This window comes from Sciurus vulgaris, assembly GCF_902686455.1.
Source record: "Sciurus vulgaris genome assembly, chromosome: 1".
Lineage (NCBI taxonomy): Eukaryota > Metazoa > Chordata > Mammalia > Rodentia > Sciuridae > Sciurus > Sciurus vulgaris.
Genome location: NC_136461.1, coordinates 119041814 through 119053226, shown reverse-complemented (window position 1 = coordinate 119053226; position 11413 = coordinate 119041814). Strand labels below are relative to the sequence as shown.

The 11413-nt window shown below is 41.6% G+C and overlaps 1 protein-coding gene across 1 annotated transcript; it reads right to left on the bottom strand.

Annotated features, from left to right (window-relative positions):
- Window positions 1–7820: 7820 nt before the first annotated feature.
- LOC306638946 (T-cell surface glycoprotein CD1a-like) lies at window positions 7821–10918 on the bottom strand. The gene is made up of 6 exons (XM_079102398.1): window positions 10770–10918; window positions 10179–10433; window positions 9224–9508; window positions 8757–9038; window positions 8317–8407; window positions 7821–8139 (listed from the first exon to the last, which is right to left on the bottom strand). The coding sequence occupies exons 1-6, from the start codon at window positions 10828–10830 to the stop codon at window positions 8097–8099; spliced, it is 1017 nt and encodes a 338-aa protein (XP_078958524.1). The 5' UTR covers window positions 10831–10918; the 3' UTR covers window positions 7821–8096.
- Between the last annotated feature and the right edge of the window lie 495 nt (window positions 10919–11413).

Here is an 11413-nt window from a genome sequence, read left to right as displayed (position 1 = left end):
GTCAAAAAAGTGATGCTCTGCATTTGTCTTTCACTTCTTAGGACAGGATGAGCATCCTTTGTGTGGCCTATCCAATGACACATTTTTCACACTTCTGTGCTCTTTATTACTGATTTTGCTAATTAAAAATGGCCCCAAGCATATCTCTAAAATGTTGCCTAATATTTTTAAATTGCCCTGTGATGTGTTTTACATAGGAAGCGTGTATCGTAGATAAGCTTTGTAACATTTATAACACTGTCACCTGAGAGTTCATTAATGAATGAACAACACAATGCACTGGAAAAATAAAGATGACATTTTATGATTACGAGGTGAAGCTCTACTTTGTAAAGTAACATCTATAATGCTATGATAAAGCTAAGAGAAAAAACTAAATATGGGGTTTCATAAAATGACAATAGATTTTCTTACATATGGTTGACAGCATTGTAGGAAAGTTGAAAGCCAAGGAAATTTACCATCTTATTAACCAGGTCAGGAAATTGTTAAAAACTTCTCAGATAAGTTTTTTCTTTAAAGAAATACTGCATGCAATAAATTACTTGTAAATATATATTAAATAAGATTCTTAAGCAAATACACAAAAACAAGTTTATGTATTCATTAGTTAACAAAGAAAAATTGTGAAGAGAAACTCAAAAGAAGCTAACCCTCTACCCCAGGAGCATGGCTCATTGTTCACTAATCCAGTATTTGCAGTAGCAACTGTATAGAAGAAAACTGCTGTGAATAACGAGAATTTACATTACTTACCTGGATCCTACTTCAATCCTGAAGAAGAGTACTTTTACTTCTCTTCTTTTTTTTCTTTTTTTTTTTTTTTTTTTCTTTCTCTCTCTCTCTCTTCAGTGATGCGCTAGGGCCATATTTCAGGTATCACCACCATGAGGTGCCTCTGAAACTTTAATGTACTTGTGAATCTTCTGATGATGCTGTCAAAATTAAAATTATGGGGCAATCCAAGATGGCAGACTAGAGGGTGACTGCATCTCCAGTTGCTCCAGAACCCAGGATTCAAGAAGGGGAGGCATTGAGAGACTCAAACTAAAATAGAGCCACGGGGTGAGTCTCCCCCACCTGGTGAAGCTCTGCCCGTGCGGCAGGCCCGGATTCGGTGGCTTATTAGAGTAGGGCAGGGCAGCTAGAGTCTTCGCCAGGCAGCCCTGCACACTACGGTGGTGGGCTCCTCCCACAGGGCCAAATTCTCCAGCATCTCAGAGCAGGCCCCCCAGTGAGACCCTTTCTGCGCAGAACCAAGCTTCAAGTCCCTGAGGCAGCGCGGTGAGTTCCTGCCCGCAGGTTGCTTCAGGGACCAGGACAGGGCAGCCAAGGACTTCCACAAGCAGCCCGCAGTCCGGCCCCCTCCGGCGGGAAGACCTTTCCAGGCTAGCTTCTCAGAGTAGATCGCCCAGTGAGAGCCTTTCTACACAGAGCCAGCCACAAGTCCCCAAGCCAGCAGAGACCTCCAGCCCACAAGCAGCCTCTGGGACCAGGGCAAGGCAGCCAGAGACCTCTCCAGGTGGACCTGACCCCCGGCCCTGGAATAGACTTAGAATAAAATAGAGCCACGGGGTGAGTCTCCCCCACTGAGTGAAGCTCTGCCCGGGCAGCAGGCCTGGATTAGGGTGGCTTATTAGAGTAGGGCAGGGCAGCTAGAGTCTTCCCAGGCAGCCCTGTGCACTCCAGCGGTGGGCTCCTCCCACAGGGCCAGATTCTCCAGCATCTCGGAGCAGGCCCCGGAGTGAGAGCCTTTCTGCACAGAACCAAGCTTCAAGTCCCTGGGGCAGTGCGGCGAGTTCCTGCCTGTAGGTTGCTTCAGGGACAAGGACAGGGCAGCCAGGAACTTCCCCAAGCAGCCCGTCTCCCTCCAGCGGGAAGCAATTTTCCAGGCTAGCTTCTCGGAGCAGATCACCCAGTGAGAGCCTTTCCACATAGAGCCAGTGCCAAGTCCTGGAACCAGTAGCGGGCTAGGGGCAGCTTTCCTTGGAAGCACGGCATTATCAAGTTACTCCAAGACTTCAGGCTACTGAAGGCAGGAAAGTGATACACTGAAAATCTACAGGAACACTATAAGCCAATAGAAGAATTCTGCAATATCATAAAGTCCCACTGACATCTGACCAATATGAGAAAACAAGGGAAGAAAATGTCCCAAAAAAACCTAGATACTATATCAATAAAACCCAATGAAAGCACAGCAGAAGAAATGTCAGAAAGGGAGTTCAGAATGTACATAATTAAAACAATCAGGGAAGCAAAAGAGGAGATGAAAGAACAAATGCAGGCATTGAAGGAAGAGAAGAAAGAGCAAATGCAGGCATTAAATGATCGCACCAATCAACAGTTAAAGGGGCAAATATGGGAAGCAACAGATCATTTCAATAAAGAATTAGAGATACTGAAAACAAAACAAACAGAAATCCTTGAAATGAAGGAAACAATAAACCAAGTTATAAACTCCATAGAAAGCATAATCAATAGGATAGAACACCTGGAAGACAGAACCTCAGATATTGAACACAAAATATTTAATCTTGAAAACAAAGTTGACCAAAAAGAAAAGATGGTAAGAAATCATGAACAGAATCTACAAGAATTATGGGATATCATTAAAAGGCCAAATTTAAGAATTATTGGGATTGAGGAAGGCTTAGAGAAAGAAACCAAGGGAATGAACAATCTATTCAATGAAATGATATCATGAAATTTCCCAAATCTGAAGAATGAAATGGAAAACCAAGTACAAGAGGCTTATAGGACTCCAAATATACAAAATTACAACAGACCCACACCAAGGCACATTATTATGAAAATACCTAACATACAAAATAAAGACAGAATTTTAAAGGGCGCGAGAGAAAAGAATCAAATTACATTCAGGGGGAAACCAATAAGAATATCAGCAGATTTTTCAATCCAGACCCTAAAAGCTAGAAGGGCCTGGAACAACATTTACCAAGCCCTGAAAGAAAATGGATGCCAACCAAGAATCTTATACACAGCAAAACTTACTTTCAGATTTGACAATGAAATAAGATCCCTCCATGATCAACAAAAGCTAAAGGAATTTACAAAAAGAAAGCCAGCATTCCAGATCATTCTCAGCAAAATATTCCATGAGGAAGAGATGAAAAACAATGATGCAAATCAGCAACGGGAGGAACTAGCCTAAAGGAATAGCCAAATAAAGGAGAAACCAAATCATGTCAAAAAACAAAAATGAGTCAAATGACTGGGAATACAAATCATATCACAATAATAACCCTGAATGTTAATGGCCTGAACTCATCAATCAAAAGAAATAGACTGGCAGAATGGATTAAAATGAAAAATCCAACAATTTGCTGCCTACAAGAGACTCATCGCATAGAAAGAGATACCCATAGACTAAAGGTAAAAGGATGGGAAAAAACATACCATGCACACGGACACAGCAAACAAGCTGGAGTATCCATCCTCATATAAAGAAGCCATAGATCTCAATAACACAATCAACAATTTAGACTGAATGGACATATATAGAATATACCATCCAACAAAGAATGAATACACTTTCTTCTCAGCAGCACATGGATCCTTCTCTAAAATAAACCATGTTTTATGCCACAAAGCAACTGTTAGCAAATACAAGAAGATAGATATACTACCTTCTACTCTATCAGATCATAATGGATTGAAATTAGAAATAAATGACAGAATAAAAAGCAGAAACTTCTCCAATACCTGGAGATTAAATAATATGCTATTATATGATGAATGGATAACAACAAAAGGAGGGAAATTAAAAAATTCTTAGAAGTAAACGAGAACAAAGACACATCATATCAAAATCTCTAGGACACTATGAAAGCAGTACTGAGAGGAAGATTTATTTCATGGGGCGCATTCAAGAAATGAAGTAGAAATCAACAAATAAACGACTTAACACTACAGCTCAAAGCCCTAGAAAAAGAAGAGCAGACCAACACCAAAACTAGTAGAAGACAGGAAATAGTTAAAATCAGAGCAGAAATCAACGAAATTGAAACAAAAGAAACAATCGGAAAAATTAACAAAACAAAGAGTAGGTTCTTTGAAAAAATAAACAAAATTGATAAACCCTTAGCCATGCTAACAAAGAGAAAAAGGGAGAAAACTCAAATTACTAAAATTCGGAATGAACAAGGAAATATCACAACAGACACGAGTGAAATACAAAACATAATTAGAAGCTATTTTGAAAATCTATACTCCAACAAAACAGAAAACCTCGAAGACATCAACAAGTTTCTAGAGACATATGAATTACCTAAACTGAACAAGGAAGACATACACAACTTAAATAAATCAATTTCAAGCAATGAAATAGAAGAGGTCATCAAAAGCCTACCAACAAAAAAAAGTCCGGGGCCAGATGGGTTCTCAGCCGAGTTCTACAAAACCTTTAAAGAAGAGCTCATTCCAATACTTCTCAAAGGATTCCATAAAATAGAAGAGGAGGGAACCCTCCCAAACTCATTCTATGAAGCCAATATCACCCTGATACCTAAACCAGACAGAGACACATCAAGGAAAGAAAATTTCAGACCAATATCCTTAATGAACATCGATGCAAAAATTCTCAACAAAATTTTAGCAAATCGCATACAAAAATATATAAAAAAGATAGTGTACCATGATCTAGTGGGTTTTATCCCAGGGATGCAAGGTTGGTTCAACATCCAGAAATCAATAAATGTCATTCACCATATCAACAGACTAAAAGTTAAGAATCACATGATTATTTCAATAGATGCAGAAAAAGCATTCAATAAAATACAGCACCCCTTCATGCTCAAAACACTAGAAAAAATTGGGGTAGTGGGAACATTCCTTAACATTGTAAAGGCCATCTACGCTAAGCCCATGGGCAATATCATTCTAAATGGTGAAAACTGAAAGCGTTCCCCCTAAAAACTGGAACAAGGCAGGGATGCCCTCTTTCACCACTTCTATTCAATATCGTTCTTGAGACAAAGGCCAGAGCAATTAGACAAACCAAAGAAATTAAAGGGATACGAATTGGAAAAGAGGAACTCAAGCTATCCCTGTTCGCTGATGACATGATTATATATTTAGAGAAACCTGGAAATTCCACCAGAAAACTCCTAGAACTCATAAGTGAATTAACTAAAGTAGCAGATTACAAGATCAATGCTAATAAATCCAATGCATTTTTATACATAAGTGATGAATCTTCAGAAAGAGAAATTAGGAAAACTACCCCATTCACAATAGCATCAAAAAAAATAAAATACTTGGAAATCAATCTCACAAAAGAGGTGAAAGCCCTCTACAATGAGAACTACAGTACACTAAAGAAAGAAATTAAAGATGGAAAGATCTCCCATGTTCTTGTATAGGCAGAATTAATATTATCAAAATGGCCATACTACCTAAAGTGCTATACAGATTCAATGCAATTCCAATTAAAATCCCAATGACGTACCTTACAGAAATAGAGCAAGCAATTATGAAATTCATCTGGAAGAATAAAAAACCCAGAATAGCTAAAGCAATCCTCAGTAGAAAGAGCGAAGCAAGGGGTATCGCAATACCAGATCTTCAACTCTACTACAAAGCAATAGTAACAAAAACAGCATGGTATTGGCACCAAAATAGACAGGTAGATCAATGGTACAGAATGGAGGACATGGACATAAACCAAAATAAATACAATTTTCTCATACTAGACAAGGGGGCCAAAAATATGCAATGGAGAAAAGATAGCCTCTTCAACAAATGGTGCTGGGAAAACTGGAAATCCATATGCAACAAAATGAAACTAAACCCATATCTCTCACCCTGCACAAAACTCAACTCAAAATGGATCAAGGACCTTGGAATCAGACCAGAGACCCTGCATCGTATAGAAGAAAAAGTAGGTCCAAACCTTCAACTTGTTGGCTTATGATCAGACTTCCTTAACAGGACTCCCATAGCACAAGAAATAAAAGCTAGAATCAACCCCTGGGATAGTTTCAAACTAAAAAGCTTTCTCTCAGCAAAGGAAACTATCAGTAATGTGAAGAGAGAGCCCACAGAGTGGGGGAACACTCATACTTCAGATACATACATACATCAATCATACTTCAGATAGAGTGCTAATTTCCAGAATGTATAAAGAACTCAAAAAACTCTACACCAAGAATACAAATATTCCAATCAACAAATGGGCTAAGAAAATGAACAGACACTTCACAGAAGAAGATGTACAAGCAATCAACAGATATATGAAAAAATGTTGAACATCTCTAGTAATAAGAGAAATGCAAATCAAAACTACCCTATGATTTCATCTCACCCCAATTAGAATGGCAATTATCAAGAACACAAGCAACAATGGGTGTTGGCGAGTATGTGGGGAAAAAGGTACATTCATACATTGCTGGTGGGGTTGCAAGTTAGTGCAGCCACTCTGGAAAGCAGTATGGAGATTCCTCAGAAAACTTGGAATGGAACCACCATTTGACCCAGCTATCCCACTCCTTGACCTATACCCAAAGGACTTAAAATCAGCATACTACAGAGATACAGCCACATCAATGTTCATAGCTACTCAATTCACCATAGCCAGATTGTGGGACCAACCTAGATGTCCTTCAGTTGATGAATGGATAAAGAAACTGTGGCATAGATATACAATGGAATATTACTCTGCCGTGAAGAATGATAAAATTATGGCATTTGCAGGCAAATGGATGAAATTGGAGAATATCATGCTAAGTGTGATAAGCCAATCTCAAAAAACTAAAGGACGAATGATCTCGCTGATAAGCAAATGAGGACATATAATGGGGGGTAGGAGGGGTTAGCGTTACGGTTCGGGTTAGGGTTAGTGTTAGTGATAAGGAGGGTGGTAAGAATGGAGGAAGAAAGGACTGTATAGAGGGAAAAGAGGGGTGGGAGAGGTGGTGAGGAAGGGAAACAAATAACAGAATGAATCAAACAATATTGCCCTATGTAAATTTATGATTTTTAATTTTGAAAACAAGAGAAAAAAATGAAAATTATGTCATTAAGTCTGAGATTAGGTCAGAGCGTACATTTCCACCAAACCCCAATGTAATGAATCTGCTGCTTGACCATAAACTACATTGAATATCAAAGAACTTCATCCTTCCCTGATCTATTAATCTGGAGCACTTGGAATAACGGTTTCACTCTAATAGTTTCCTATAATCAAATAACAGAATTGGTAGGAGACAAAACTGTCTTTCTCCTCAGAGACTCAGAGAAAAAACTGTAGACCTAGGAAAGCATGAAGTCTCATGACCAAGCACGACTTTTAACAAGTTGATCATCAAATGTCTCAGCTACAACACAGTTGTCAGGAAGGCAGAGAATTAAAAAAAAAAAAAAGAAAAAACTGCAAACCTTACATAAATTCAACAGAAGTTTTTATTGAGAACATGTTACATGTTACATTAAGGTCAGACATTTCATCAGGGACACAGATATTAAAAAGCATGTGCTTCGCTCTCAAATTTCTAAAAACTTAAAAGAAATAAAATTACAAAGCTTCCACCAAGGCCAGAGACTGAGGGGTACAGTTGAAATGTGGGAAAGCACAATGGAGGAGAGATTGCTTCCCACTGAGAATCAGGAAGACCTCTGCAGGATGTGAATCTGAAATGCATGATGATCCATAACCTAACCAGGGGGAGCTGGCTAGGGTCCTATTCCAGAGTTAAGTCCCAGAAGCCAGGTCAGAACAACAAATCCTGCTGGATGACACTGAGTGCATACTGGTAACTGATCATGAAGCAGAAATAAATTACAAAGGTTTCAAAGGAGAGTTGAGAGGGCACGGTGGTGCACGCCTGTAATCCCAGCAGCTCAGGAGGCTGAGGCAAGAGGATGACAAGCTCAAAGGCAGCCTCAGCAACTTAAGAGGCTCTAAGCAACTCAGCAAGACCCTGTCTGTAATAAAATACAAAAAAAGCTGGGGACATGGCTTAGTGGTTGAGTGCCTATGAGTTCAAACCTCAGATACTCCCCCAAAAAATAGAAGAGTTGAAGCACCATCACCACATGGTGTTCAGGGTACACAGGGCACCTGGGTGGCTGGGTCCTCACTTCATAGGGAGAGCACTGCAGGGAGCTTCACAGTGTGTCCTAAGTGAAGCAAATGAGAACAGAGAAGTAACAGACCTTCATAAGGTGGAGGTGAAATCTGAGGAGGAAGTGGGAATGGGGCTGGGAGCAGAAGGAAAAGTGAGAAAAAAGACGAAGAAGAAGGGAAGGCCATTGGGGAGGAGAGACAAACAGGAGAGGTGTATAGAAAGAACTCACCAGCGTTTCATAAACCAAACTCCAAGTCCTGTCAGAAGAGCCAGGGCCACTATCACAGCCAAGAGGATCAAGCCCAGGGAACTGTGAGGTGCTGCAGATTCAAGCGGACACCAAGGGTGTTTCAACTCCATTTCCCATTTTGCCCCATGACACCCTGGTTGCTCCGTTGACCCATACTATTTTCTTTGAGTTTGTACCTGTCCAATCTTCCTTACTATTTTATTCCATCCTTTTCAAAGATGAACCCTTCAAGTAGCCCACAATATTCTCCTACAGCTACTCAAATAATGTGGATTTTTTAAATTCTTCCATGCTGTGGATTATCATATTTGCCTTCTTTTGGGGGCTGAAATCCCTAAAAATCTCAATTTTTTAGCTGGCCCTCATAACCAGCTAGAGGACCACCTCCCCCCATCTCCAGCCTGGGACCCAGCTCTTACCACTCCAGTAGAGGACGAGGTCCTGGCCTCCTAGGCTGCTGTGCTTCACCCTGCAGGACAGGCCAGCTGCCTCCCCAGCTGCCACATCCAGGGTTGCTCTGAGATACCACGTCCCATCAGCGTTGGGCAGGAAGTCACCTCTCTGAGTGCCCAGCTGCTCCTGCTCACCCCGCATCCACATCACCCACACAGGTTTTGGGTAGAATCCAGAGACATGGCACACCAGTAATAGATGGCCAGGTCCAAGGCTAGGACCACTAGACAGCCAGGCCTCAGGCTTCACTGCAAGGGAGAGGGGACACATCCAGACACAGACTCTAACACAGACTGAAAGGTTCAGAACTCCACAAAAGACCTACACAGCTACATCATTCCCACTTCTAGAAATGTCACTCATTATCTTCTCTTTTTATCCTGAATTTGACATTAAAATAGAAAAGTTCTTTGAGATGGGCTATAAAACTGACCTTGTCGCTGGAGGTGAGCCTTCCCTGCATCATGAAGACCCAAGGTGAAACGTGGGCAGGTGTCACTGAGGAGCCTGTGTACCCTCTGTGTGTTGCCTTGTCTCAGATTGAGTTGTTTGCAGGCTTTCTGAGCCTTTCTTCCACCATTTGGAGATGGTAACCACGTTTTGTTCTGGAAGCTCAGGAAATCATATCCTTGTATAGCTCCAAGGAAACTTACAAAGTTCTTCCCAGAGTGCAGTTCACAACCTATTTTCATCTGTAGATCAACAGAGTGTTCAGGATCTGGAAAGAGGAATAATGAATTAGGGGAGAAAAGAAAGAAAAAGAAGGAAATGGAATGAGAGGAAGCAAAAGACAATAGAAGCAGAAGGGAGTTTGGGAGTTTAGGGGAAAGGACCCAAGTGTGGTTTGATCAGAGGTTCACAGAAAGGGGAACTGGTAGGAGCTCGAGGTGGAGGAAAGATGATAATATGAGAAGGGGGGGAACTGTTCAAAGGTAATAGCCATGGTGCGGAGGAGAAAGGACTTACTGAGGGAGCTGAGACTGTAACAAACCAGGGTGAATATATTCATGTTATTATGATGGTTTAGAAGGGGATGACCGAAGAAATTAAATGCGAGAGAAAATCACACTTTAAGGACTCAATCAAAGAGTGAGGAAGCTGATTGAAGGTGCAGGGAAAGGGGTGCCACAGGATGCCTCTGAGGAGAGAGAATAAAACACAGCCCTTCAGTCAATGAGAGAGCAGTTCATAAGTGGCAAAAACTGAAGATTTTGAAAAATCAGGGTCTGGTTTGTAGTCTATGTCCCGAGTGTGATTGCAGTTTTTTGCTGAAGAGACTGAAGTGAGATTTACAACACAGAGCAGGCTGTTTCCTAGAGGAATGAAAAGCTCACTGAGAAACCTGCCCCTTCTCCATTTCTTCTCTCCAGTAAGAGAATCGAACTCACATTCAGACATCAAGTGACAAGTGTAAAATTCCTGAACCTCATGGAAATTTGTTCCTAAAACCCTTTCCAGATCCATCCACTCCTTGTCACTGAAGTTGCCCCTGGACCAGGGATACAGGAAAGTGATGGCATCAGAGCTGCTGTTCCAGCGGTGAGTCTGCAGCTCACCCAACCAGGCTGAGCACAGATGTACCCAGGAATGGTTGTGAAAGGTTGCTGTCTGGATGAGATGGTAGGAGACAGGCTCTCCAAACCCTGTGGCAAAAGGATAGATACAATGGGGAGAAATGGAACATTGGGAGGGAGAGACTTGGGAAAAGGTGCCAGAGTGGGAAGACTCAGAATCTGGGGAAATGGAGAGCCTTAGCTGACATTTGCTTGCCCCAGGGTCCCAAGCTCTATCAGCAACCTCCATAAGGGCACAGGGAGCTTGAGTAGGACACTCAGAATGGGGCCAGCGTGGCAGGCACTCTTTCTCCACAGGTACATGCAGGGGGAACTGCCATCTCCACACCACACACACACACACACACACACACACACACACACACACACACTTGCACCCAACTGGTCAGATGCCCCAGTTCTTACCAACTTCACTGTCACCACCTGGGAAGACAGTAGCTGCCAAGGGAAGCAGCAGACACAGCATGGCACTTGCAGATGGTTTTTCTGTCTCTGGGAAGTGTTGGCCTTTGATTTCTGTTCTAAACAAACCTACCCCACAGACCTCTCTTCTGACTTCCTTATTCAACTGAAAGACAAACCTCTGCTGCCTAAACAAGGAAAACCTGTCCCCTCCCAGAACCGTGACCACCTACTCACTCTCCCATTTCCCCTGCTGTTTTGACTCTGCTCAGTCTTCCAACTTCTCTCATTGTCATGAACTTCCATCCTGTTCATCTTCCCTATTTCGACTGCTGTGAGACAAGTCTTATGTGCACTGAACAGTCACCTGACCACTAGGGATGCTTCATTCAGTGCTGGATATTGAATACAGTGTTTTAAGCACTTTGTTATTTTATAATTTTGATTTATCCCCCCATGTGTTCTCTCCCCTACTCATCCCCCACTCCACCACATTCATATCTCTGACATCACTGGTTACTTTATTTACTTTTTCAGAACCCCCTGTGATTGATTGTCACAACTAATGAGTCTCTGGATCATGTATCCAGGGTTGGTTCCATGGGGCATGCAGCCAGTCCCGCAATACAATTTTTTTTTTTTTTTTT

Bases quoted from the DNA above. Each gene is read 5' to 3' on its own strand.
- LOC306638946 (XM_079102398.1), bottom strand. From the start codon at position 10,830: ATGCTGTGTCTGCTGCTTCCCTTGGCAGCTACTGTCTTCCCAGGTGGT. The intron at 9,509-10,178 runs GTGAGTTCGATT...TCCTCTTTCCAG, and splicing joins TTGTCACTTGATGTCTGAAT to ATCCTGAACACTCTGTTGAT. The intron at 9,039-9,223 runs GTCAGTTTTATA...TCTCCCTTGCAG, and splicing joins GGCTCACCTCCAGCGACAAG to TGAAGCCTGAGGCCTGGCTG.